A 25352-nucleotide genomic window follows, 5' to 3' on the forward strand; every position below is an offset into this window, starting at 1 on the left:
TATTTACTGTTACATATGTGTTCTGAAGAGAAGTAGAGAGACAAGTTTAATATATATATATATTATATATAAAATCACTTTAAGCTGTCCATTTAATTGAATTTCAAACTTTAATTCAAACTTTAATTTGTTTGCTTTTTCATTAAAATGTTTTGTAACATTATACAGTAAATGTCTTTACTTTTGACTGATTTAATGCATCCTTGCTAAATAAAAGTATTCATTTCTTTTTAATTTCTTTCTTTTGAATGGTTGTGTGTGTGTGTGTGTGTATGGTATACAGTTATTCACACCAAACACCACAATAGGTCTATTCACATCAAGGATGAAACGAATATCCCATATGTCTGGCTAAATTAAAAACACATTTTATACTTATGTGCATATATTATATATGTACATATATTATAAAATAACTTTGAAGGGGTTGTCATGTCTGTAGTACAAAAAGTAATGTATTACAACCATTTTTTAAGTCTTTCAGGACATTCCACTTGGTGCGGATAGACCTTTTGGGTATTTTTCCAGGAAAAGCATTTGTCAAAAGCAGCTATTTACTTCATGTGAAAACCTATCACTGAATATCTGGTTATCTGTGTCCAAATACCCTCCTGTGTCAAGCTTGAGCTGGCCAAAAACATACAGGATTACTGTGTGGGAAATCTCTCCAGTAACAGCACAGCAGATGATAAGAAAGCAATGAAGTGTAGAGTGTCTTGAAGCTCATCTCACCTGACATCTTCTCCCGCCTCCTCGTTCTCTGTCACGCTCTGAAGTAAACTTCTGATCCAGCTCAGATGATCCAGCCAGGCTTCCCTGGGAACCTCTGAAACAGGGTGAAATGAGAAATGCAGAAATTAGACACTTTTGAAATTGATTTTGAGCTGGATACCAAACTTACCCACTGACAAATGGTTTCAACTGACCATTCGCTAGGCCTTAAATAGGCCTTCTTGATCAATTTTTCCATAGGAAATATAGCTATCTGCTATATTATTAGTCAAGGTTTTGCTCTTTATGAAGATACTGAAATATTTATTTTAAAGCAAGACACGACAGTCAAAAAACATGTTTTTTCATGCACTGGTCAGTTTTGAGATTTTGTGCTATTTGGCTTTTCATAAGGTGTTGGTTCAGACTAGTGGAAAACAAACGATGCACTTAATCTCTTTGCATCTGTAGATTTTAATTACAATACATATCTTTAAAGTCCGTTTTCTCAAAATCTCCACTTCAGTAGCACTTATATTAAACATTACAGCTTTATTCCAATCTATATTCTGAGGGGCTTGTTCATTTATCATCTGCTTGATTTTTATACATTTCAATCCTAAAAACATGGTGATTTTTCTTCTCTGTTTACAGTATTTTACAGTATTTTAGTAATAAAAATAGATGTCCAAAATGTAATATGTCAACAAGATGACTCAAATGTTCAGATTTCTCTTCTGGAAATGTATGAAAATTAGTGCATATTTAATAAGATAATGCCTCATATTTGACATAACATTTGTATATCCAAGCATAACATTTCATAAAACTTTTAATACAAAAATGTTTGCAATTCTTAATGTAATCAGTCAACGGAAGTATGGTGATACTTCAACTGTTTACCCTACTCACCTGGGGTGTTTTGCCCTAAAACATATTCAGCACTGTACATTTACTATTATTTTATGGACAAAAAAAAAAAAAAAAAAAGAGACATTCATCAAAATATATTCTTTTGTGTTCTGTCAGGTTTGGAACAACAAGAGGGTGAGTAAACAATGGCAAAATGTTCATTTTTGAATGAACTGTCCCTTTAAGTAACGCTACGTTCAAAGATCATGGCCTATCTTTAGCTCGATGAGGTAAATATCTAAGCTCCGGCATTCACACGTCTCCTTTCAGAGACGAAGGCCCCCTTCATGTCAATCATTCCATGTACAATGACAATTGAACCAGCGCAAACAAATAATCCTAAAAAAGAGCCCCTGGCGCAGCAGGCACCTGAGGTCTGCAGCTATTCTTCAGTTATGCTGGTTATAGAATAGGTGGCATTGTGAGGATATCCTCTGGAGTTCAGGAGGCACTGAAGAGCCCAGGGTCCTTTGGGAGCCGAGCCAGAGATGGATATCAGAGGACTGGACTGAAGCGGGCAGGGTGGGTACAGGAGGAAGGAGCCTGTTTGTTTGGGACTGCTCTGATGGAGGGAGGGAGATAAGGCCAGGCTTGGGAGACTTCAGATGGTGGAGGTTTAGGATGAATGATTCAAATGAAGCTCTAGCCACTCTACTGAGACAATACCGATCTTTTAGTCATGTTCAGTCAGTGGATGTGGTTACCAATTTGGATGAAGCGGTGTGGGTTGTGTATGAGTAAAAGAAAGAGATTTGATGTGTGTTGCAATTTGCTAGCGATCTGATATAATTAGACTATACTATGTAGCTGTGTCTCCCCTTACTGTAGGAAACATGCACAATTTTTGTCATAGGACCATATATTTAGAAATGGTCCTTCATATTCAGCTGCCTGTGACTGACATGCATGTGAGAAAAGTTATACGTTTTCATTCTAAAAACCCATTTAAAGCAAATTCATGTAAATTATATGGGAAGCAAATAAATTTGTCAAAGCAAACTGATCAAGGTCTACAAATATGCACTACCTTTTAAAAGTTTAGGTCAGTAAGATTTTTTAAGTGTTTTGAAAGTAGCCTCTTGTGCGCACCAAGGCCGATTTTATCAAAAATACATTAAAAAGGGTAATATAATATATATTTGAATATATAAAATGTATGGGTAACACATTACAATAAGGTTCGTTAGTTAATGTATCAACTAACATGAACTAACCATGAGCAATACATTTGTTACTGTATTTACTAATCTTCGTTAACGTTAGTTAATGAAAATTCAGTTGTTCATCGTTTGTTCATGTTAGTTCAAAGTGCATTAACTAATTTTAACAAGATTTTAATAATGTATTAGTAAATGTTGAAATTAACATCAACAAAGATTAATAAATTCTGTATAAGTGCAGTTCATTATTAGTTCATTTTAACTAATGTAGTTAACTAATGTTAAACTAATGAACCTTACTGTAAAAAGTGTTACCAATGTATGTATAAAATGTAATTTATTCCTGTGATGGCGAAGCTGAATTTTCAGCATCATTACTCTAGTATTCATTGTCACATGATCCTTCAGAAAACATTCTAATATGCTGATTTGGTTCTGAAGAAACATTATTTTTAGGGCCCGAGCACCGATGGTGTGAGGACCCTATTGTAATTGCTCAGTCAGTTATTCTTCTTCTCCGAAATGAATCGCATTTTTGAGGGCCTAAACATGAAAACTCATGAAACTTTGCATACGCATCAGAAGTGGAGAAAATTTACATCTGATATGGTTTTCAGGATTAGATGTGGCAAAATGGCTCGATAGCGCCACCTACAAAATTTCAATTAAGCGCCCTTCACACTACGTTTCACGTACAGGTATGAAATTCGGTACACACATGTAAAAGCCCAATACTTACAAATAAGCCCCTTGGTCCAAAATCTGTAAACTCAACAGGAAGTCAGATATTTAGAGTTTTCTTTGCAAAATTTTAGCATTTTTGCCATTTCCAGATGTTGTACTTTAACAAGCTCCTCCCAGAGCTTCAATCAGATCAACATATTTGGTCAGTCTAATCTAAAGGCCTTTGCGACGTTAAATTGCAAAGATCTTGAGTTTTCACTGAAGGGTGTGTCTGTGGTGGCCAGACAAAGTCTGATGTTTTGCCATGAAACAGGAAGTTGTTGTTTCCTTGGCCATACAATGTCTGATCTGCCCCAAACTTCACGTTTTATTAGAGGCCTAGACTGAAGACATCTACATGCCAATATTCAGTTACAGTCATAGCGCCACCTGTGGGCAACAAAAAATGTCATGTTTTACACTGTGATTACCTCCTCATAGAGTTTAACCAGAACCACATCATATTTGGTCAGTCTAATCTTAAGGCCTTAGCGATGTTAAATTGCGAAGATCTTGAGTTTTCGGTGAAGGGCGTGTCCGTGGTGACCAACAAAGTCTGATGTTTTGCCATGAAAGAGGAAGCTGTTGTAACTCAGGCATACAGTGTCGGATCTGCCCCAAACTTCACATGTGTGATAAGAGTCCTGGCCTGAAGACATCTATTTGATAATATTCAGTTAGTCATAGCCCCATCTGCTGGAAAATGTCATGCTTTACACTGTAATTCATTCCCAGAAACACATTTCCATATTCCACGAAGTGCCAAACATACTAGAAACACGTTAAATCATGCAACACTTGGCTAAGTGCTAATGTTTGCGAATAACGCCATGAAATAGGAAGTTGTTGTAACTCAGACATACAATGTCCAGTCTGCTCCAAACTTCACACGTTTGATAATAGTCCTTGCCTGAAGACATCTACATGGCAATATTCAGTTACAGTCAAAGTGCCACCTGTTGGCAGCAGCAAGTGAGGCATTTTGAAATGACTTTGCCATATTCCACTGTATTTACTTGCTTACATGCATGTCACCCACTGTTCACTGTTTTCCTAAGGCCAACGGGTGCCGGTGAGCCCAGGTGCGAGGGCCCTTTCATCGGTGCTTGCAGCTTTAATTATTATTATTATTATTATTATTATCATCATTAATAATCATCAGTGTTGTAAACAATTGTGCTGCATAATATTTTTGTGGAAACTGTGATTCAGGATTCTTTGATGAACTGAAAGTTCCAAAGAACAGTAACATGATACTGTACTTTTGTAACATGATGAATGTCTTAACTGACACTTTTGAATGCATCCTGGCCGAATAAAAGAAGTATTGATTTCCTTCAAAAAAAAAAAAAATAATAATAATATATATATATATATATATATATATATATATATATATATATATATATATATATATATATATATATCTTACTGACCCCACACTTTTGAATGGTACTGTATTTCATAAAATCGGGTGATTTTCAGGTTAAGGATCAGGCTTTTTTTTTTTTTTTAAGGTTTTACAAGGAATGGTGTAATTGTATAATTCTATAGTATTAATGTTTTTCATGTTCTTTTGTTTTCATTGTAATACATGTGATATATTGAAAAGGTCAATAAATCAAATAAAAAAATAATAATATTTTTCTCAAAATGATATCTGTGGTGTAAAGTGTGCCAGATGTACTGGTAAATTTTCCTGACTGGTTTATGGATATTTTTTCAAAAAATGTGAATAATACACACTAATCCCATTCAAAACATTTTTGGTGCACATTTTGTTGGTTCTGTATAACCTGCTAGCGTTCCACTGTACCACGCATGGTACATCAAGAGACCTTAGGAATGCTAAGAGGACAAACCGATTTTTATTTTATTCTTATTTGAAATGTAAATCATTTATAAATAATTCAACTTACAGTTTACCTCTAAAGAGAGATTTTGAAAATCAATTTTAGCTGATAGGATACACTCTGAAATAATTTGGGTAAAAAGTGACACAGCTTACCCACAAGCTTCAACACAAGAGCTTTCTCAGAGATTGTATGTATTGTATGCTGTACCTGATGGCGCTGTCAGTAAAGGAGAGAGTAAACTGGGCATCACGTTTGGGAAGAAGGCTCTGAGTGGTAGACGATCCTACAAATCATATATGCACATAGATATCACAACAAGTCGAAACTTGAAATATCTCTTTTGTGTCGTTTGAGAGCCACTAGTGGCACCAAACAGACCTGCCAATCACATGCAAACTCCACAGAGGCCATGCATTATTATTTCTCTGCCTTGTTTTCTTTTGTTTATGGCTTCTGTGGGATTTCGTATTTTTGGAAACAATCATTTTTTTGTCATTTCGGTTTGGTGCTGCTAGTGCCAGAGAAATTACACATTTACATTCATGAAGTCAGTTTGTACCTGTGGTTTCTGTCCAGTCAGTCTCTGGAGGAAGCAGGCAGTGAAAACCTGTATGAGGGATCTCACGGCCAGGTTCTCATCAATCTCTGTCAGCACATTCCTGCACACACACACACACACACACACACATAATTTCACACTGTTTCCAAAATGTTATTTACTGCCATTCATGTTCGTATTAGACACTATAATTTGTTGTGGTGTAGGTAAACAGCCTGATTTACTTTGTTTAACATTTTAAATGAATAATAATAACAACAAACATCATTCACACTAAAGCTTTAATCTATGCTTCGAATAGGAAAACATTGAATCATTATAAGAGATGAATAACAGTTTAGTATTCTTTGAAAGCTCCCAATAGCAGCCTAAATAAAAAAAAATGTCAATAATAAAAATAATATTGGCCAGTACTCAAATAATCACTGATAGAACCAACAAAATATTACTAACTGATTATGTTGTAGTCAATGGATGCTTTTTCCTGTGAGCTTTTTGTATTTTTATGCATAGTAAAATAAAACCTTTTTCCAAAAAAAAAAAAAAAAAATTGTCAGATAAATACCATAACCAAGTTTAGAGTTTTGTTCTTCCCTCATATTTAAAATATTTAAAAAAATATAAAATATTTTCTCATATTTTGATGGTTTAATCTAACTTGTAGGGTGATTAAAAACAAATATCCCCTCCGAACATCACTTTTGGCGACTACCGTGTATATTATATAATCACTTAATATATAATATATTGTATAATATACAGTATGAGCCAGACGGAATTTGAAGGGGTTTTTTTTAGCTGATTTTAGCAGAATGGATTTAAATATGGTCTGTGATGCATTTAATGATGTTTTGTGGACACAGATTCTGCGTACGACTAAATAAAATAAATACAAAAGCCAATATTCACCTGTAAATCTCGGTGACTGTGAGAAAGATGTGGCAGTAATGGGCTGAAGCTTGAGGCTGGTGGGGAAAGAAGAACATTGCAGTGCATTATTTAGGAACAATGTCCGGTTGTCAGCTCCTCTCTCAACCAGTAGGAGGCAATGCTGCAATAATAATGAGGACCCATTGGCATCGCCCACAGATCCTCTCCCATAATTCACTGCTGTGAGTTTAACAGCCAAGTTTCTTACCAACAAAATGAACATTGCTTTATTATACAGCAAATATCATCTGTTTTAAATTCATGTGAAAGAGTAAAAAAAAATAAAAAAATAAATCACATCTAAGCAGCTGTACATGCGTGTCTGGTGCAGCACGTAAACTTACATGCTCATATTTTAATAGAACAGGTTTCATTAATACACCCATAGTTCATATGGGCAAAGAATGCCATAAAAACATTTCACCCAGACCCAAAACATCAGTGCTCCATCAGAAAGCCCACATGTGCTCCTGCGGTCTTTGATCCTCAGAGCATTTGTCTCTGTGCATGTGTTTGTGTGTTTGTGTGTGTGTGTGTAGGCCACAGGGAGAAGCCTCATTATTCTCTCCTTCATTTGGGACCATTAAAACGTCTGCCCCACCCAGCCCACAGGCACCCTCATCTCCCTTCTGCACGCACACACGCACGATCCTCACACACCACCCCTTCCAAAGCCCCCCCCCCAAACCCCAAAGCATCTCAGATATTCCCGTAACCCCAGCTATTCAAAGCTTGCCAAAAGCCGCCAATTTGCTGCTCCAATAAAAAGAGACGCATTTCAGCAACAAACATTAGATGGTATGATCCCGTCTCAGAAACAGAAGATAGAGCAATAGAAACAAGAAAGAGAGAGATCACAGAAAGAATACGGAGTTCACCAACTTACAGCCAAAGTCATAAAACCAATGAACGAAACTGTATGACTGCAATCACAAGCAATTTTTCACACAATAATTCAGATGCACCTGGAGCCAAATTGTTAATATACAACATCATTCTTCACCTGATCTTCATAAATAAGCGATTCAGACACTCGTCATCAGACAATCATCATACACTACTGTTCAAAAGTTTGGGGTAAGTTTTTTTTTGTTTTTGTTTTTTGAAAGAAATTAATACTTTTACAAAAATGTTTCTATTTCAAATAAATGCTGTTCTTTTAAACTTTCTATTCTTCAAAGAATCCTGAAAAAAGTTTTTACTGTGTTTTGATGAAATAAAATGTAGCCCTTTTGAGCATAAAAACATTTAAAAATCTTACTAAACCCAAACTTTTTAACGGTAGTGTAGCTGATTCCAGTTTCTCTCCAATTCACAGGTGCCCTCCTGTCTAGGATCAAACCTACAGGATTTGCATTATCACCTAACCCTTTGGGGTAGCCTCAAAAAAGCATCTCTCCTTAAAGGATTAGTTCACTTTCAAATGAAAATTACCCCAATCTTCACTCACCCTCAAGCCATCCTATAACTCCGATTGTGTTCATCAGAAAGAAGAAAGTCATATACACCTAGGATGGCTTGAGGGTGAGTAAAGTTTGGGGAAATTTTTATTTGAAAGTGAACTAATCCTTTAAAGGGATAGTTTACCCCAAAGTTTAAAAGGTGCCCTAGAACGTTCTTTCACAAGATGTGAAGTCTAAGGTGTCCCCTGAACGTGTCTGTGAAGTTTCAGCTCAAAATACCCTATAGATTTTTTTAAATCAATTTTTTTAACTGCCTATTTTGGGGCATCATTAACTATGCACCGATTCAGGCTGCGGCCCCTTTAAATCCTCGCACTCCCAGCTCTCTACTATGATACAGTGCATAAACAAAGTTCACACAGCTAATATAACCCTCAAATGGATCTTTACAAGATGTTCATCATGCATACTGCATGCATGCATCGGATCAAGTGAGTATAGTATTTATTTGGATGTTTACATTTGATTCTGAATGAGTTTGAGGCTATGCTCCGTGGCTAACAGGCTAATGCTACACTGTTGGAGAGATTTATAAAGAATGAAGTTGAGTTTAAAAAATGAAAATAACAACAGTCTTGTCTCTGTGAATACAGTAAGAAACGATGGTAACTTTAACTACATTTATCAGTACATTAGCAACATGCTAACGAAACATTTAGAAAGACAGTTTACAAATATCACTAAAAATATCATGATATCATGGATCATGTCAGTTATTATTGCTCCATCTGCCATTTTTCGCTATTGTTCTTGCTTGCTTACCTAGTCTGATGATTCAGCTGTGCACAGATCCAGACGTTAATACTGCCTTGTCTAATGCCTCGATCATGGGCTGGCATATGCAAATGTTGGGGGCGTACATATTAATGATCCCAACTGTTACGTAACAGTCGGTGTTATGTTGAGATTCGCCTGTTTTTCGGAGGTCTTTTAAACAAATGAGATTTATACAAGGAGGAGGAAACAATGGAGTTTGAGACTCACTGTATGTCTTTTCCATATACTGAACTCTTGTTATTCAACTATGCCAAGGTACATTCAATTTTAAATTCTATGGCACCTTTAAAATTATGTAATAATTTACTCACCCTTATGTTGTTCCAAACCTGGGACGCATTTCCCAAAAGCATTGTGAGCCCAAGTTGATTGTGGAGACCATTTCCACCAGTGTTCTCTACGATCAACTTAGCTCAAGATGCTTTTGGGAAACGCAGCCCTGTATGACTTTCTATATTTCATTGGAACTGGAGCTGTCAGGAGCTACAGTGTAGGGGAAGATAATCTTTAAAAAAATTGGTTTGTAGACACAAATTTTAGACTTTGAATATAGTGCATGAGTAGTTTGTGTCACTTTTAGAACACTTTCATGATCATTTTTCTGACAATTTATGGTGGGGTTTTTTTGTGTCATTTTAGAGCTTGACATCCCCATTTACTTTCATTTATATAGAAAAGAGCGACCATGACATTCTTCATAAGTTCACCTTTTGTGTTTTACAGAAGAAATAATACAGGTTTGGAACAACATGAGGATGAATAAATTATTAATAATTTTCAAAAACAAAAATTGAGTCTCTAAAATCTCTAAAATTTAGAGATCACATTAGCAGAGGCATAGGAAAGGGCTGTCTGCTTTTATTTTTTATGAAGGCCGAAGCTTTCTCTCCCTAGTGAAAACAGATGGGCTTTCCGAACACTCATCCATACCTTCTCCTAACACTTCATGGAGGGTCAATTACAGCATGGCAAAAACATCCTCTTTCTGGCAATGGGATGCTGGAAGATGCTGTTTATTGTTATTGGAGCTAAGCTTTGAGGAAGGTGGATGAAAACAGAAATGTGAAACTAATTTCTGGTTTCCCCTTTTTGATTGCGGTTTAAACAACTTGTTCCTGCAACGTAAACATACCGCACAGTTCAATATGCTCTGAAGCACAAACAAATTCGAGTTGAATGCAGTTGCATTTGGGCCTCATTTTACCTGTCTGTACCGCTCAGAATGAGACGCTAAACAGATGATAACGAACCTCAAACATCAGCTACATGATGACTGTTTGACGTCCTTAGAAAGACATGTAAATAAGGTTTTGATTTCAGTCATTTTAAGTTTCTTTATGAAATAGCCTCATAAAGATGTGTATGGACCACGGGTCTGGTTCACGTCACACTGTTTGCGTCTGTTCTTAAAAAGAGGCCAGCGTACAGCTGTTAATCTTCATACACTGTGTACCATACGAACAACAGACCATCAAATTCCTTCTTTACTGCCATAGTTTTACTGTCAACACAGCAGCACCAAATTAATTAGCAACCGAAGCAAATATTATGACATGCGGTACTAGTTGCCATCAAACATAACAGTGTGAACTTGTTGCTAATAAACATGGTGATGGTCTGTTGTCCTAAGGTGCTGATATATCTGGCTGATTTTAAAAGTAAAGTCTATTAATATTTTGACAATATGCAACTTTACAACATTCGTTGTAATCAAAAAGTAACCATACAAAAGTAAGTAACCATTCAAAAAGTAAAAATTTGAATTAAAAAAAACTATATATATATATTAAATATAATTTAATTAGTGACTCGTTATCTTATTTAACATTATTTCCTTAAACAACACTAAAATAAAATTAATTAAATTAAATATATATAGTAAGTAAATAAATACATTGAACTAAAATTTGTTTATTTTCAGATTTAAATGACAGATTTTTAATGTGGTCTCAAACTTGAGACCCATCTAAAAAAAAATAAAAAATATCAGCATTTAATGCTAATATAGAAGAAATCAAGTTTACCAGTAATGAGTCATTAACATGTTTGTCCAGACTCTGTGTCATTGTTTCATGGTCAGACAGCACAGATTCCAGTAAGCTCACTACTGCCCCCTCCAGACAGGTGGGGCTAAGACACCACAGGTTCACCACAGCTTCATCCTCCAACACAAGCCTCTTACTGTGTAAAAGAGAAACACAGGAATATTTTAAGGTGTCCGTGTTACAGTGTAATTATATATTTATGGGTACTAACAGTAATAACAGTTAACTACATATACTTACTATAGGGTTAGGTTGAGGATTAGGGTTTGGTTTAGGGTTAGTCGCATGTAATTATGCATAATGTATAGTTATTACTACAGTAACTAAATGTAATGTGTGTAACAAGGACACTGTAAAATAAAGTGTTACCGGGAAAAACATACACAGGTTAAGAGTGGACATCATGTTGTTATTAAACACTGCATTACAACATTTCAGTATAATGAAACTCACCTAATCAAGGCATCACTGACTTCCTTAATAAACTCTTGATTCAGACAGGAAGAGCCACACAACATGGAATGCTTCAATAGAGCTCCAATGAGAGGAGCCATCTGAGGACATGTGACCAAGGCAATGCATGCCGTTGACATGGTGTGAATGTTCTCGTTTGAACATCTACAAAAAGCGATTACTGAGTGAGGACTATTTTATACTTATATACACACACACATATATACACACTATATATACATATGCATACACACAGAAGGCATTTGATAAATATCTGTTGTTACAGGCACTGTAAAGGTGAGTCCAGAGTGAGATTAAGCATTTATTACCTTGCTGATGTTTTTGGCAAGCCGTCACAGCTTTTAATGACCTCCTCTGTCATCAATGACACCACCTGAAAGTGACAGCAGGACACAACAGTTTGCCTATAATTTCACAAATGTAATGAAAATGCAATTTAAAAACTAGAGTGGAAAATAAATCCACGGCTGGGCAACATATTGAATATTCACAAGTGATATAAAATTACATTGTGAACATTGTGAATGATTTTAATAGGATTTTTATTTGTCCATTTCTAAACAGCACACTGCTATACTAGTTTTACAAGCCCTTCTACGGATGCAATATGTAAGAGAGTGTTAAGACATACAGAATCTCAATAGAATTAAACTTCATCAGTAAAAAAAGGCAGTTCAACATGTTTTTATGATTTGTTTGCATCATAACTCCAATTTTCATTCTTAAAAAACATTATTTAGTATGTATAGGTAAATATTGCTGTTTATTATTGCGTACTATTTTATTAGTGCAAATAAATGATTCAACATAAATGACTCAATATTCTACTTCTTGGTGTTCATATAGTGAATCAACTGCATTATTTAAACTTAACTTTTCACTGAATTTTACTTCTAGATTAAACCTTTTCAATCTACTTAGCTAATAGTGGCTGTTTACTATGATTGGGGGGGGGGGGGGGGGGGGATGAAATTGAAAATCATCAATAGACTGAAAAAAGAGAAATCTTTTAGCCTTAGGCCTCATTTCCCATCACACTACCATTCTATTATTAACGAACATGCCAAGGCTCTGAACAGTGTTTCCCAAACCTTCTGAAGAGCCTCTGAGTGGTATCGCTTCGGGCTTGATCCAGCATGTTTTACTGTAGCATGAGCTACACTGCCCTCCTCCTCCGAGATCAGATGACACAACATATTCTGTCCAGAACAGATACAGAACATAAAACAATGCAGACGACAGCTTTTAAACAAACACCCTCCGTTTATGGTGAAAATTTTATCACACACCATGAAACATCAATAACTGTGAATTATTTTGCTTTGTCTATAACTGGACAACTATTTGCTCATCATAAATACATCCCCATGTTGCACACAAATAAGAAAAAAAGAGAAAAAAAGACAATGGATCGGGTGGCAAGGCCGGTCTGTTTATGAAAGCACAGGGTTTAAGCCTTGACAGAAAACATGTCTGCTTGTGGTGGGGCCATGTGGTTTCTTTACGTTTACAGTATGCTAAGATGTCCTCCACAGACCCAAAGAGGCTCAATTACTACCATCTGAACAGCAAAAACACACTGCAGATCACACTTAAGTCTAAGCTGGGCTGCGGCTACAGCAAAGGCCAATGAAATGCAGCCTTTTTATATTCTATAGTTTTTTTTCTCTCTACCTTGAGGTGGAGAAACATGGCATCTGCCATGATGGGCGTTTTTTTTTTTTTGGTCTTCAAAGTGGTAATTTAGACAGTATAAACCACATGGATGCCAAGGCTAAATCAAAACAACTTGTACAATATTCCTAAAATGAAAAGAAAGAAAACAGAATGTTTGAGAGGAGCACATATTCACTTCTCAGATGTTTACTGATCAAGGCATCACATGACTCTTGCCTAAAGGTCTTGACTCAAGCCTAAATATCTTCAAAGAAACAAGCAAACAAAATACATTATTAAGTTATTAATGCTAAAAATGAAACATTTTCTTGATCTGGGTGGTTGCTATTTGTGTTGCTGTGTAGTTGCTAGGGCACTGTTCCAGACTTTGCTGGTCTAAGTCAAAAGATCAACAAGCCATATGATTTAAATGCATTCAGGTCTGTTCTGATGCAAGTTGTTTTAAGTTAAATGTATATGTTTTGTTTGAAAACATTTCACAGTAATGTTGATGTCGATTTGTTAGAAAATGAATATGAGTTTCCTAAATTTGGACTGAGTTTGAGCAGTCATGAGTTATGAGGAATTTTGAGGAGAAGGAGAACATTCTTATATCTAATACAAAGATATAAAAAAAATTGCATTTCTCATGAATATTGACAAAATAGATATTTTTCTTGCATAGCATTTTTTCTGTACTTGATATAAAATTTCAATTTTCAAAGAATTTCTTAATTTTTCATTGATTAAAAGGGGTACATGTAGTAATAACTTGATAATAACAAAGTAACTTTAAAAAAAAAATCTGCATTCAGTTTATGTTCCATGCAAATGCAGAATATCGTATGCAGATTTTGAATGCATGATAAGGATTTTTCATGTTGGGTCAGGGGCAAGTTTCATACTAAAGTTTAATCCTTATGGTTAGGGGTTTCAAACATAGGAGAAATGAAGGCACATCAAAAGACAAAGTGACAGAGATATTAAAGACGGGGTCATTCTGCTCAGCCTAAAATATTACGTGAATGAGTCTGCAGAGGTGAATGTACTTAAAGAGACCACACAAGTCTCCCTAAAGACTGTTCCAGACCCTCAGGAGCCCTGAAGGAGCAGAGGGGCCATCAGGCATGGTCTGGTCTCTGTGATGTGGAGAGAGCGAGCCAGGCTGGCGCTCCAAAGCAAAGGCTCAAAGTAGAATGGGCAACAGGCCCTTTAATAACAGACAAAAAAACTTCAGTCCGTGGCTCTGTGGAAGCATCGTCATTCTTCTTCATCTCTTCTTCTGGGCTAAACCACCCACATGAAGAACACGACCAAGCTGGCTTTGTGAATGACGGGACCATTTGTTTATTCATGTTGAGTGACTAAAGGAACACAGGCCATCACCGCCGTTGAGGCTCTTGGAGGGTCAGCTGGAATCATCCCAGATGAACCTCACATTGCAACCCATGCTGATCGACATGAAGGCTTTCTCAAATGGCTGAGCCTTCAAATGTTGACAGTGACAGTAAACAGCACTCGTAACAAACAAGGAATGGGGATAAACGGAAAAACACACAGTCCATTAGGACCGCAACAAACATGAGAATGGAAAAATAAGAGATCAACGGCTTGGAAGAGGCAAGACGTCAGACTGGGAGGAGAAGAAAGACCCCCGGGAAATTAACTCAAACCAAATCAATTTGCTGAAACACAACAAGAGAACAAATGAGAATGCGATCTGCCATTAAACAGAGGACACAAACTGGCACACTTCCTGACTCAAACCTGAAGAAAAGTTACAAAAATATGCCCCTTAAAGTCACCATGAAATCAAAATCGATTTGTAATCCCTTGTAATCTTTAATAAATTATCTTCACCACCTTTTACTTGATTATTCAATTGGTACTTCAAATGTCTGAAAAAGCATTAGATTACCATGGTGTAATTTTGACAATAAAATCATCAAAAGGGGACTGACAACCTTCTGGACCTTATCTGGACCATTATCTTTTGGAAACAATACAAATTGTATTCCTCTTCCATGTTTCATCTATCAAGTAAATGCTCATGCGCCTGTAATCTGTAACTTCCTCACACAAATAGAGTCCTGATCTGTTTTTGTTTTTTTTTGTCCCGTATCTTTTTCCAACAAACCATACGTACACACACTGCTGCTGCACTAGGGATTGTTTGCTAAGCAAATAAATAATGTAAGATTAAATACCGTGTCTCAACCCCTGACAGAGAACCCACACCTCCCTCTGACTCCACTTCCCTTCGTATAGGTCAAAAAACATCTGGCAAATTAAAAGTTTACTTTAAAAGCCCTGCTTTAATTAGCGCTATGTTTTATTAGATGAAAAAAATAATCAAACGAATACACACACAAAACGCAAGGGGTTCTGTATTGCTTATGGTAAACCATCTGTGTGAACTCAGTAAAAAGTTGAAAGTGTACAATTATTTTAGTTCTTTTTCATCACCCCGCTACTCTGATTACATCTATTTCAATATGAAAGTGTGCATTGGGAATTTCTAAAACACTTTTGGCAGATTGAAAACTGTAGCAAGTAGGGGTCTAGAACAGTATGACATTAGGTATATTACAAGCAAAAAAGGGCTCGAACATTCAAAGCATGTGCTTTTAAACTCTTATCAGTCAGATTTTTAATGACAATTTTAATAATATAATTAGGGCTGTCAGGCAATTAACATTTTTAATCCAATTAATTACACGATGTGCCAATTAATTAATCTAATCGCACACCAAATTTGGCTGAGAAATTACCCTTAAAAGATCATTTCATTATTGATAAAGTCCAGGGTGCGAACTATGAGGGTGCTGCTCCCTTAATAAGACATGGGCTCCCCTGAAAATGTGATTTGTGAAATTTTGGGGGGTCTCAAAAAACATTGATAATGTGTTATTTTGACATGCATTTTCAGTTTTGCAATTGTCCAGTTTTGTATTGCAAAAAATTATTATATTGTGAAAGTAAAGTGAGTACATATCAAATGATTTGTAACAGACAGAGTAGTGACACATGGTAAAAACATTGTTTCTCACATTTGTGTTGCAACATTACTGTCAGATCCAATATAGTCAGCACTGCATCATCTTTTATTTGATGTCTTTTTGAAAAGCTAGCTTTGAACTTCAAACTGTATCTTGTTTAAAAATGAAACCACAGTAAAGTGAAGCAAACAAACAAATGGTCTTACTAATGTGATATGGTACTTTTTTAAAAATAAAAGTTTTGAGTTTGATATATTTTTTTATAATACAATGACCTCTTATATGTCAAAAGATCAAGGAAAATTTGATTTCTCAATTCATGACCTCTTTCATTTTTTTTTTATCTTCACACTTTAAATTAAACAACTAATATATTCCACATTTTCAATTGTGTCTGTAAGGATATCAATTTGTAAAACTGCTTTGGCATTTATCTATTCATTAACCTTGAGGGGTGAAATGTTGTTGGCTTTACCTTGATCCACATGTTGGCTTTTCGCTCAACAGCGTTCAGTGGCTCAGCGCTGTACAGACAGCTCAAACACCGCAGCAGGAGTCTCTGGCTCCTCTCTGAGCATACATAAACAAGACCACAGGACAAAATGGCATTTATAAGATGTGAAAATGGCCACATTATTCATCTGTAATAGGGAACCTATAAACATGCATACACGCATGCATTTATAATAAGGCACAATATAGTCTAAACTCTGATACAACACTAAAAAACTAAGATGAAATATCAGATTTAAACTTTGAACAATTTTAAACAAAGACAGCATATGATGTAAATAAAAAATAAAATATGACAGATTTTGCATTATTTCAAGGTCACTCATCACAACTTTGAACAAAAAACTGATTTTTCAATGTAACTTTCACTCAAATTGTTATGCTGATAATATAACTTTATAATAAATATTTATAACTTTAAATCACATTCGTAATATATTTGTAACTGTATGATAGGGTAAAAAGTACAGTGATAGATCATTAAACTTTAAGTAATTTTTAAGGCTGCATTTGAAGAACAGGTCTGATAAAACATTTCAGGGAAGGGAAGTAGTGATAAGACAAAGAGAGAGGTGAAAGAGAGCCAAATAACAGAACAAATGCCTTGCAGGCCGCTACAGGGTTCATTGGAAAATTAGTGTAAATACCCAACCCATGCAGACACATTTCTTGGTCTCAAATGGGAAACACACCCCCAAGTGTAAAAGAGTCATAAATTTACCATCCGCAATAACACATGGGTTCCAACAAAGTCTTCCCAGGAACTGGCCCACAAAAGGAAACGTCTCCATGGCCTCACTAGTGGAACTCTGTTATAGAATAAACATACACACCTGAGACATCAATAGCAAAAATCTGAATCATGAAAAATAAACTGCAATTAAACTATACGATGCAGACTTTTACATCGCATACAGTACCTAGTAATAATACATGTGTGAATAATCCAATTGAACACATTTAATGGCTTTTTTTCCATTGTATAATATAGAGAAACTGGGAAATGATGAGGTTGAACAATATCGAAAAATTTTACAAGCAAGATTCAAACTTAAAGAGATAGTTCACCCAAAAATGAAAATTTGATGTTTATCTGCTTACCCCCAGCGCATCCAAGATGTAGGTGTCTTTGTTTCTTCAGTAGAACACAAATGATGATTTTTAACTCCAACCGCTGCCATCTGTCGGTGGTATAATGCAAGTCAGCGGGAACTTGGTCTATAAGAGTAAATAAAACACGACAGACAAATCCAAATTAAACCCGCTGTCAGAGCGCAATCAGACCTCACGAATCAAGTGATGAATGCCGTTGGACATAGTGGTGTATTAGAGGTAAAAAATGATATAAATACTGTTCGGTTTCTCGCACAAACCGATCGTTTCGTATCTTAAGACATCAATGTGTCGTCACGAGCCGCAGGGTTTAATTTGGATTTGTCTGTCGTGTTTTATTTACTCTTATAGTCCAAGTTCCCGCTGACTTGCATTATACCACTGACAGACGGCAGCGGTTGGAGTTAAAAATCATCATTTGTGTTCAACTGAAGAAACAAAGTCACCTACATCTTGGATGCTCTGGGGGTAAGCAGATAAACATCAAATTTTCATTTTTGGGTGAACTATCCCTTTAAATCACTTGCTTTAGCACTAAAGTTCAATGTACATAAAGAAGCATGTACCTGTATGCTCAGTTGAAAACTTGTTTTGACTTTGTTTTAACACCTCACTTTTCCAAATACATAGTACTCATCTCATAGATTATGTTAATGACACATCCTTTTTATAATTGAAAATTTGAGTCATATCTTATAGTGTGAAATTTGGCATCTGTGAACAAATCAAAATCAATCTGGTATTTCCGTGATGCTTCAACTCCCTGGTTACAGATCATACAACAACAAAGTCAGATGGCCGGATATAAAACGCACCTGATGGAGAGATAAGCTAGCAAGACAAAGATTGTTGTGTGATGATATTTTATTTTATATATTATTTTTTTTTTTTTTATTAAACTCAGTCATACCTTCTGGCATTCCACAAGGATATGTTCTAGGACCCTTTTCATTTCTTTTGCACTACCCGTTTCCCTGATGACCACATCAGCACTGGCTGCATGAAGATGCAGCACACTTCACTCTTGCACATCCACACAAATTTCATATATACTCTAAAATAGATGCCTCTCTTGCCACAATAGCTAATCACTTTGTTGTTGTTGTTTTTTTTTAATGTTTTTTACAACGGTCTCTGTAATTGCAACCATAAAGACTCACTTTAAAGAACTTTCTGTTTGAATTGTTTTTTGGTACATTAAGGAAGATCTGATAGTTACCAAGAAGAACTCAGCAGGAACAAATGTTCTCATGTCAGAACTGTATTGCTTAGAATTTTCCTCATCAAAATGAACTGTCAACACCAGATCCTGTCTCAACTCATGAGCTGTGGTCAATTTTTTTTTCTTAAGTAATACTGACAGTTTAAGTGCACAATGAAGGTCTGCCACTTGCCGAGTTAGTTCACATCACAAGTATGAACAATTATCTAATATGAAAAAAATTAATAATCATTTCCCAAAGAACTATTTGAGCCAAAAAAAAACCTTTTGATGGCCTTTTATAAAACTATTCCCACGCAGAGAGATGGAGAGAGTCACTGATCACTTCTTTAAAGTCAGTTACGTAATTAATGAAAACCAGCGTGCTAATGCAAAGGCATGTTGAGGATCACAGCTTTTTGCATCAGTTCAAGATGTGCCTTGCCAATTTACTGTACACTGGAAGCCATACAAAGGATCTGAGCCTTTTTACATTCCATAGGCACATATATTGTTGGATACTAAACGATTTCAGTGCACGCATGAGGAGAATGACACCATTCCTGTGGAACTTTAACACATAGAGAGAAAAGGACCTTGTAACAGCCAAATATATAATTAATACAAATACAGAGCACATGCTCAACTAATTATTGTAGATCTAGAACTGCCATTTGCATTCATAACATCTAAAGGAGATTTTTTTTTTTAACTTTTTGATGCCAAGGTCCCAATAACAGGATGATCACCTAGTGAAGGACCCCACTCCTAAAATGTGAGGGCAGCTCTACATTTTCATCTGTAAAAAACACTATATGATATTATAAAGACAACATGTTGTTCGTTAAATTAAATAATTGTTTTTTATATTGTTATTGTACTGAAGCCAAAACAAGTTATTAAAATATTATCTAGAAAATACTGACATTTGACAATGTATCATTTTATCACCACAATAAATGTTATATGTATAATCCTGAATTTTCAATTAAAAAAATTAATTAATGCTTTTCAAACCTAATATTATTCCAAAGCACTTTTATAGAAAATTAATTTTCATAAAAATAATTTTTTGTAATTTCTGCAGACTCCCTGGAAATCTTTTGGAGCTACCATGGCCGATTTCAAAACAGTGCTTCAGGAAGCATCGGAGCACAGATGAATCAGTGTATCGAATTTGCTGTTCGGAGCGTCAAAGTCATGTGATTTCAGCCGCTGGCAGTTTGACATGCAATCTGAATCATGATTCGATACACTGAATCATTTATGCTCTGAAGCTTCCTGAAGCACTGTTTTGAAATCGGCCATCACTAAATAAGTCCTTATTTTGTTTTTTTTGGCGCACCAAAAATCTTCTCGTCGCTTTATAATATTTACATTGAACCACTGTACTCACATGAACCGATTTAAATATGTTTTTAGTACCTTTATGGATCTTGAGAGAGGAAATGTCATTGCTCCCTATGAAGGCCTTACAGAGCCATCGGATTTCAACTAAAATATCTTAATTTGTGTTCCGAAGATTAACGAAGGTCTTATGGGTGTGGAACGGCATGAGGGTGAGTAATAAATGACAGAATTTTCATTTTTGGGTGAACTAACCCTTTAAACATTTTGATTAAATTTAAATTAATTACATTATAGAATTTTAAAGTATATCTAAAATATATAAAACATAAAATATCTATAAACTAAATTAAATTGCAGCTTTTTAATAATCTCACTATGCCATATCACAATATAAATTTTAATGCAACTAATTATGTTGCCCTAATGTAAACTCTTGAAAAACAGCTTGAAAAGACCATTCATTTGACCTCTCATAACCATCATGACATAATCCAGCTCCAGAAAGGGGTACAAGCAAATTTGTCATTGCATGTACCATCCCAGAGATGCTCTCTCGTGGGATTTAAAGGGCAAAAAGTCTTATGTACACATTCACAAGTCAGCAATTATCGAATGTGTTCACACACACGGATCTCTCAGTCTCCCCTTGAGCATGGGCGCATCGCCAACGGGCACCCAACTGTGCCAGGCTTAGGAAGAAAACTGTTTACGGGACCGTGAAACCTCCCCTTTCCAGCAGTCCCAAGCAGGGAGTGGGAAAACTGGTTCTGATGGAATGCAAATGAGGAAATTGATATAAACGAGACATTTTTCATCCCCAGGAGCGAGCCACGTCCTTAACTCATCCAAGCGCTGCTGTTCAGATCCGCTTCACTCGGGCCGTTTTACGAGGCTCTGCCGGGAATAAGGTTTTAGAGCCAATTAAGAAATCCCGATCCCATCACATTGCCGAATGCTGTCAGAGGGGCTGACGCATGTCGAGCATGATGGAAACGGAAGGTGTGATTGCATTTTGGCAGGGCGGCCATTGTAAGTTGAAATAAGAAAGCCTGCAAGATTTTGTTTTCTTTTCTGACACGCCAGGCACCAAACGGCACGATGTGCAGAGCCAACAGCAGATCTGCTGGTGCGAAAGGCTGCTGCAGGATGAATAAAGAGCTTCTTTCAAGGTGAGGAGAGTCAGTGGGAGGCAGAATTTTTCTTAACACTGGTCCTTCACAGAGTCGCCCAAACCCATGATACCTCGTCCAAATTTGCAACACTTGATGCAGGGATACATTAGGTTAACGCTGGCAGTCCCTGGGTGGCTATTAGCCCACTAAATCATCACAGCGCTGTGCCAACGTCCTGCCTTCATTCGCACAGAGCGGCTTCTGTTATGGGGTGCTAAAAGAGTTAGTTAAAGCACTATGACCTTAATATTAAAGAAGATTCTATGAACTCAGCAGAAGAAATATGCAAAACTACACATTTTCAAAATCGACTACATTTCTTAGTTCTTAGTTACTGGGAGACTTTTAGCACATTAAAGCACAACATGCTGTCAGCATTAAAACTCTTTCAAAGAAGTTGGATCTCTTCATTTATCTCTTCTAAAGCACCACAGTTAAAAATAATTAAAAAAAATTACAGTACTCAGTAATAAGGATGGGTCACTCGGCCAGGGCCAGTAAGAGAGAGTTTTATGCCAGTTGATTATGTAAATGTATTTTTATGCCTTTATTTTTAATTCAAACTTAAGTATTTGGTTTTCAGTGGCAATTGGTTGTGACTTCTGATTATTTAAACTTGATTGCTAGTTTAAATAAGTAAAAAAATTACAAACCAATCAGTAATGTTTTGCTATTCATGCCATCATTTTCAAGTGTTTATTCCATTCCTTGTAGTTTCCAGCGATTCTTGCAAATTTAAGAAAACTTAAGAGAAAAAAAGTTGTTAAAAATGAATACATATTAAATATACATTTAGATACATTTAAATTGTATAAATGCAAATATAAATGAATAAAATTGTAAAACCTATAATGTTTTTGGACAGTGAAAATGTTGAAAATAATCTTACTGTTGAGCCCTGTAATAAAACAAATAATTTAAAAATCATAAAGTTGTTGACCTCACAATTCAATTAGTCGGTTATTGGACAACTAACTTGACCATCCTGTAGATAGCGTAAACTCAAACATATCCAACATATCTGCTGGTGAAGATTGAAGAATATTGTTAGATCAACATTTGTTTACTGGATCCTAACGTTTAACAAGACAGCTGAGGACTATGCAAAATGTTTCACAAAATTCCAGACAAAAGCCCTGCTTAAGAAGCTCAACCTGTGTGTATTTTTCGTACCATTTGCTGCAACCCCAGCAGAACTTGCTGGAGAAAACTCCTCAGATATCCAAGGTGCCTGCTGGTGTCCAGAAGGGCAGAACATGACGTAGCCTCCCCCCAGTTCACTGCTTTGGCCATCCAGAACTGCACATCTGTCTCAGAAACAGCAGCCATCCTCTAAAGTCTGCAGACACACACACACACACACACACACACACACACACAAATAAATGCAACAATGCTTTTTTTTTTGGGCGGGGGGGACTATTCCTTGAAAGGCCAGCAGATCTACATATTTGGACCATGCAACTTCAAAAGTGTGTTTCTCATTCCAGAAAAAGTAGGAGAGTTAAGTCCATAATAATGATGCCTTTTGTACAGAGTCTGAGATGACAGGGGTTGTAATCAGGAAATGGGGAGTTGAAAATGTGTTACCCAATTGAGGGCTCTTAATTTGTCATCAGCCTGTATTTCATGAGCCGGCCAGTTTGAAAGAAGGGGGAAAAAAAGATAAAAGAGGCACTGGGTAGTGCAATAAAGTCTTCATGGACTTTATTTTAAACTTCCAGAACGCTCTTAAGTCAGCACTGAAGTATTTTTGACAAATAAACAAAACGGAACAAGGCTGAAGCCATCAATGGAGACATATCCTCATTCTGTGTCCTGCTGGGAGGCGAGGTTCTCACACTGCGACCACAGCGTAACGGGGTAGAAAAGACGCTCAAACAGCTTGTGTGTGCAGGAGCAGGAGTTTGTGGGTAATTGTTGTTCTTAGTCTTAATGACAGGTCTGTGAAAGACACAACAAGGGAGTGTTTTTATGATCTGCTCGTAACGGCGGAGTCGTTTAATGTCTTGCCATCACCCCTGCTGGAAAAATCCCTTGGGTGAGACAATGTAAATATATAATTAGCTTTGCTTTCCTTTTTTTCATCAAACCAAACTATGAACAAACGCTCCTTGTTGACTTGTCATCCCCGCACAGCTTTCACCAGTCCTTCGGGGGACATAGCCGCCTGGCCAATAAACTGCCACGGCCAAGATGGGTGTAATTTCCAACACAGAATATTGGTAGAGCGTTAGCTGAATTTGTGCAAGTGTAAATTATTTGGCTTATGCGCTGGAGAGTGTCAACATTGACGTGTACCAACACATACTAATATCCTGACTGTATGCCAAATAGAAAAAAACTTGTAGTATAGAAGTGACTACAAATATATAATTAGGCTCTTGACAAACAACAGTCAAGAGCAAATTAAAACAGGTTGGCCTTTCGATTGGTTGACTGGTTCAAACTAAAACTAGACAGACACTTAATATTCAGTAATATTATTGATTTGACTGCACCAACACTACTGGATCTGGACAAAACTCGAACCGATTCGAGCTGAATAACGACACTATTGTCTTCTGTAGAGCTGCTTTATAGGAGAACATGATGAAGTTTGCATCATTGATCATTATTTTCCAGTTTATTACTGTGAAGCTGCTTTGAAATAATCTGTATTGTATATAGCACTATAGACATGACTTATATAGGTGCCTTAACATGATAAAGGGGGAGCTGTTACTGAAGCTGATTTATCATGGTGCTAATGGCTTCGACATTCTCAGCTGGAGGGTAAACGCATTAATACACTCTACTCAACAATCTCAATCTGAGAGTTCCCAATAATAAGCTATCTCCACATCTTTTAATCTTGATGATCACGATGACCTTTAGGACTGATTCTGTGTGATGTCCACTCTTTCAGTCATGATACTGTCCATTCTAACGGCCCAATTAAAATCTCTATTTGTATTTTTCAGAATTTTTAAGCAACGGCACTACACACACTAAAAAGTAAAGGTTCTTTATTAGCATACGTTTCCATGAAGAACCTTTAACTTCCAATTGCACAAAAGGTTCTTTATAGTTAAAAAACATCAGCTGGTTGAAAAAGTGTATTTTGGATGTTTTATTTTCACTAGTCTGAAACAACATGTTATAAAAAGCCAAACGGGATACAATATATCAAAATTTAACTGTGCATGAAAAAAAATATGTTTTTGCCTGTAGTGACTTGTCTTAATTAGCAGAAAATACTAAAAGCAGCTTTTAATGTTAAGAATTCAAGGAGACATAAACCAGTACCACAATAGACCATAACTACACTGTAACTGGGGTTTATATGATTATGTCTGACATATCAAAAGCTTCCTCAAACTTTCCAGACTCTAAAATGATGCTATGATTTTGAAGAGCTAAGACATTTAGGAAGTATGTTTAACTGAGATTATGATATTTTACAAGGTAAGAGAAGGTCAACATTTTCATTTACCTTGGTTTTATATTGAACATAGTTTATATCATAATTGTCTGTACTCTTACTGTCTCCAACATAAGCCGACCACCGCAAGAAGCATTTCACTTCAGTCTGAGCACATACACGCCTCCAAACAAAAATTACAGTAAAGAGTAAAGTCATGAATATTTATTAGGTCTCGTAGACGTTCTTTAACACACTCCTGGTATATTATCACGTAGCTTAATTAATATTAATGAGTAAGCAGCAAGGTCATAGTATGATTCGCAAATTCGCAT

General features: G+C 36.1%; 1 protein-coding gene across 1 annotated transcript in view; it reads right to left on the minus strand.

The window, feature by feature from the left end:
* fancc (FA complementation group C) overlaps positions 1-25352 on the minus strand; it is a 28139-nt gene that overhangs the window by 2422 nt on the left and 365 nt on the right. Inside the window, exons 2-12 of the mRNA XM_048209657.1 lie at positions 22788-22953; positions 17500-17587; positions 16741-16835; positions 12702-12809; positions 11919-11983; positions 11590-11754; positions 11116-11272; positions 6831-6886; positions 5922-6021; positions 5570-5645; positions 733-826 (exon numbers count right to left, since the gene is read on the minus strand). Coding sequence (XP_048065614.1) covers positions 733-826; positions 5570-5645; positions 5922-6021; positions 6831-6886; positions 11116-11272; positions 11590-11754; positions 11919-11983; positions 12702-12809; positions 16741-16835; positions 17500-17587; positions 22788-22943 — 1160 coding nt within the window. The 5' untranslated portion in view covers positions 22944-22953. The remainder of the gene's footprint in view (positions 1-732; positions 827-5569; positions 5646-5921; positions 6022-6830; positions 6887-11115; positions 11273-11589; positions 11755-11918; positions 11984-12701; positions 12810-16740; positions 16836-17499; positions 17588-22787; positions 22954-25352) is intronic.

The sequence above is a fragment of the Megalobrama amblycephala genome, linkage group LG12, assembly GCF_018812025.1.
Source record: "Megalobrama amblycephala isolate DHTTF-2021 linkage group LG12, ASM1881202v1, whole genome shotgun sequence".
In the NCBI taxonomy this organism is placed as follows: Eukaryota; Metazoa; Chordata; class Actinopteri; order Cypriniformes; family Xenocyprididae; genus Megalobrama; species Megalobrama amblycephala.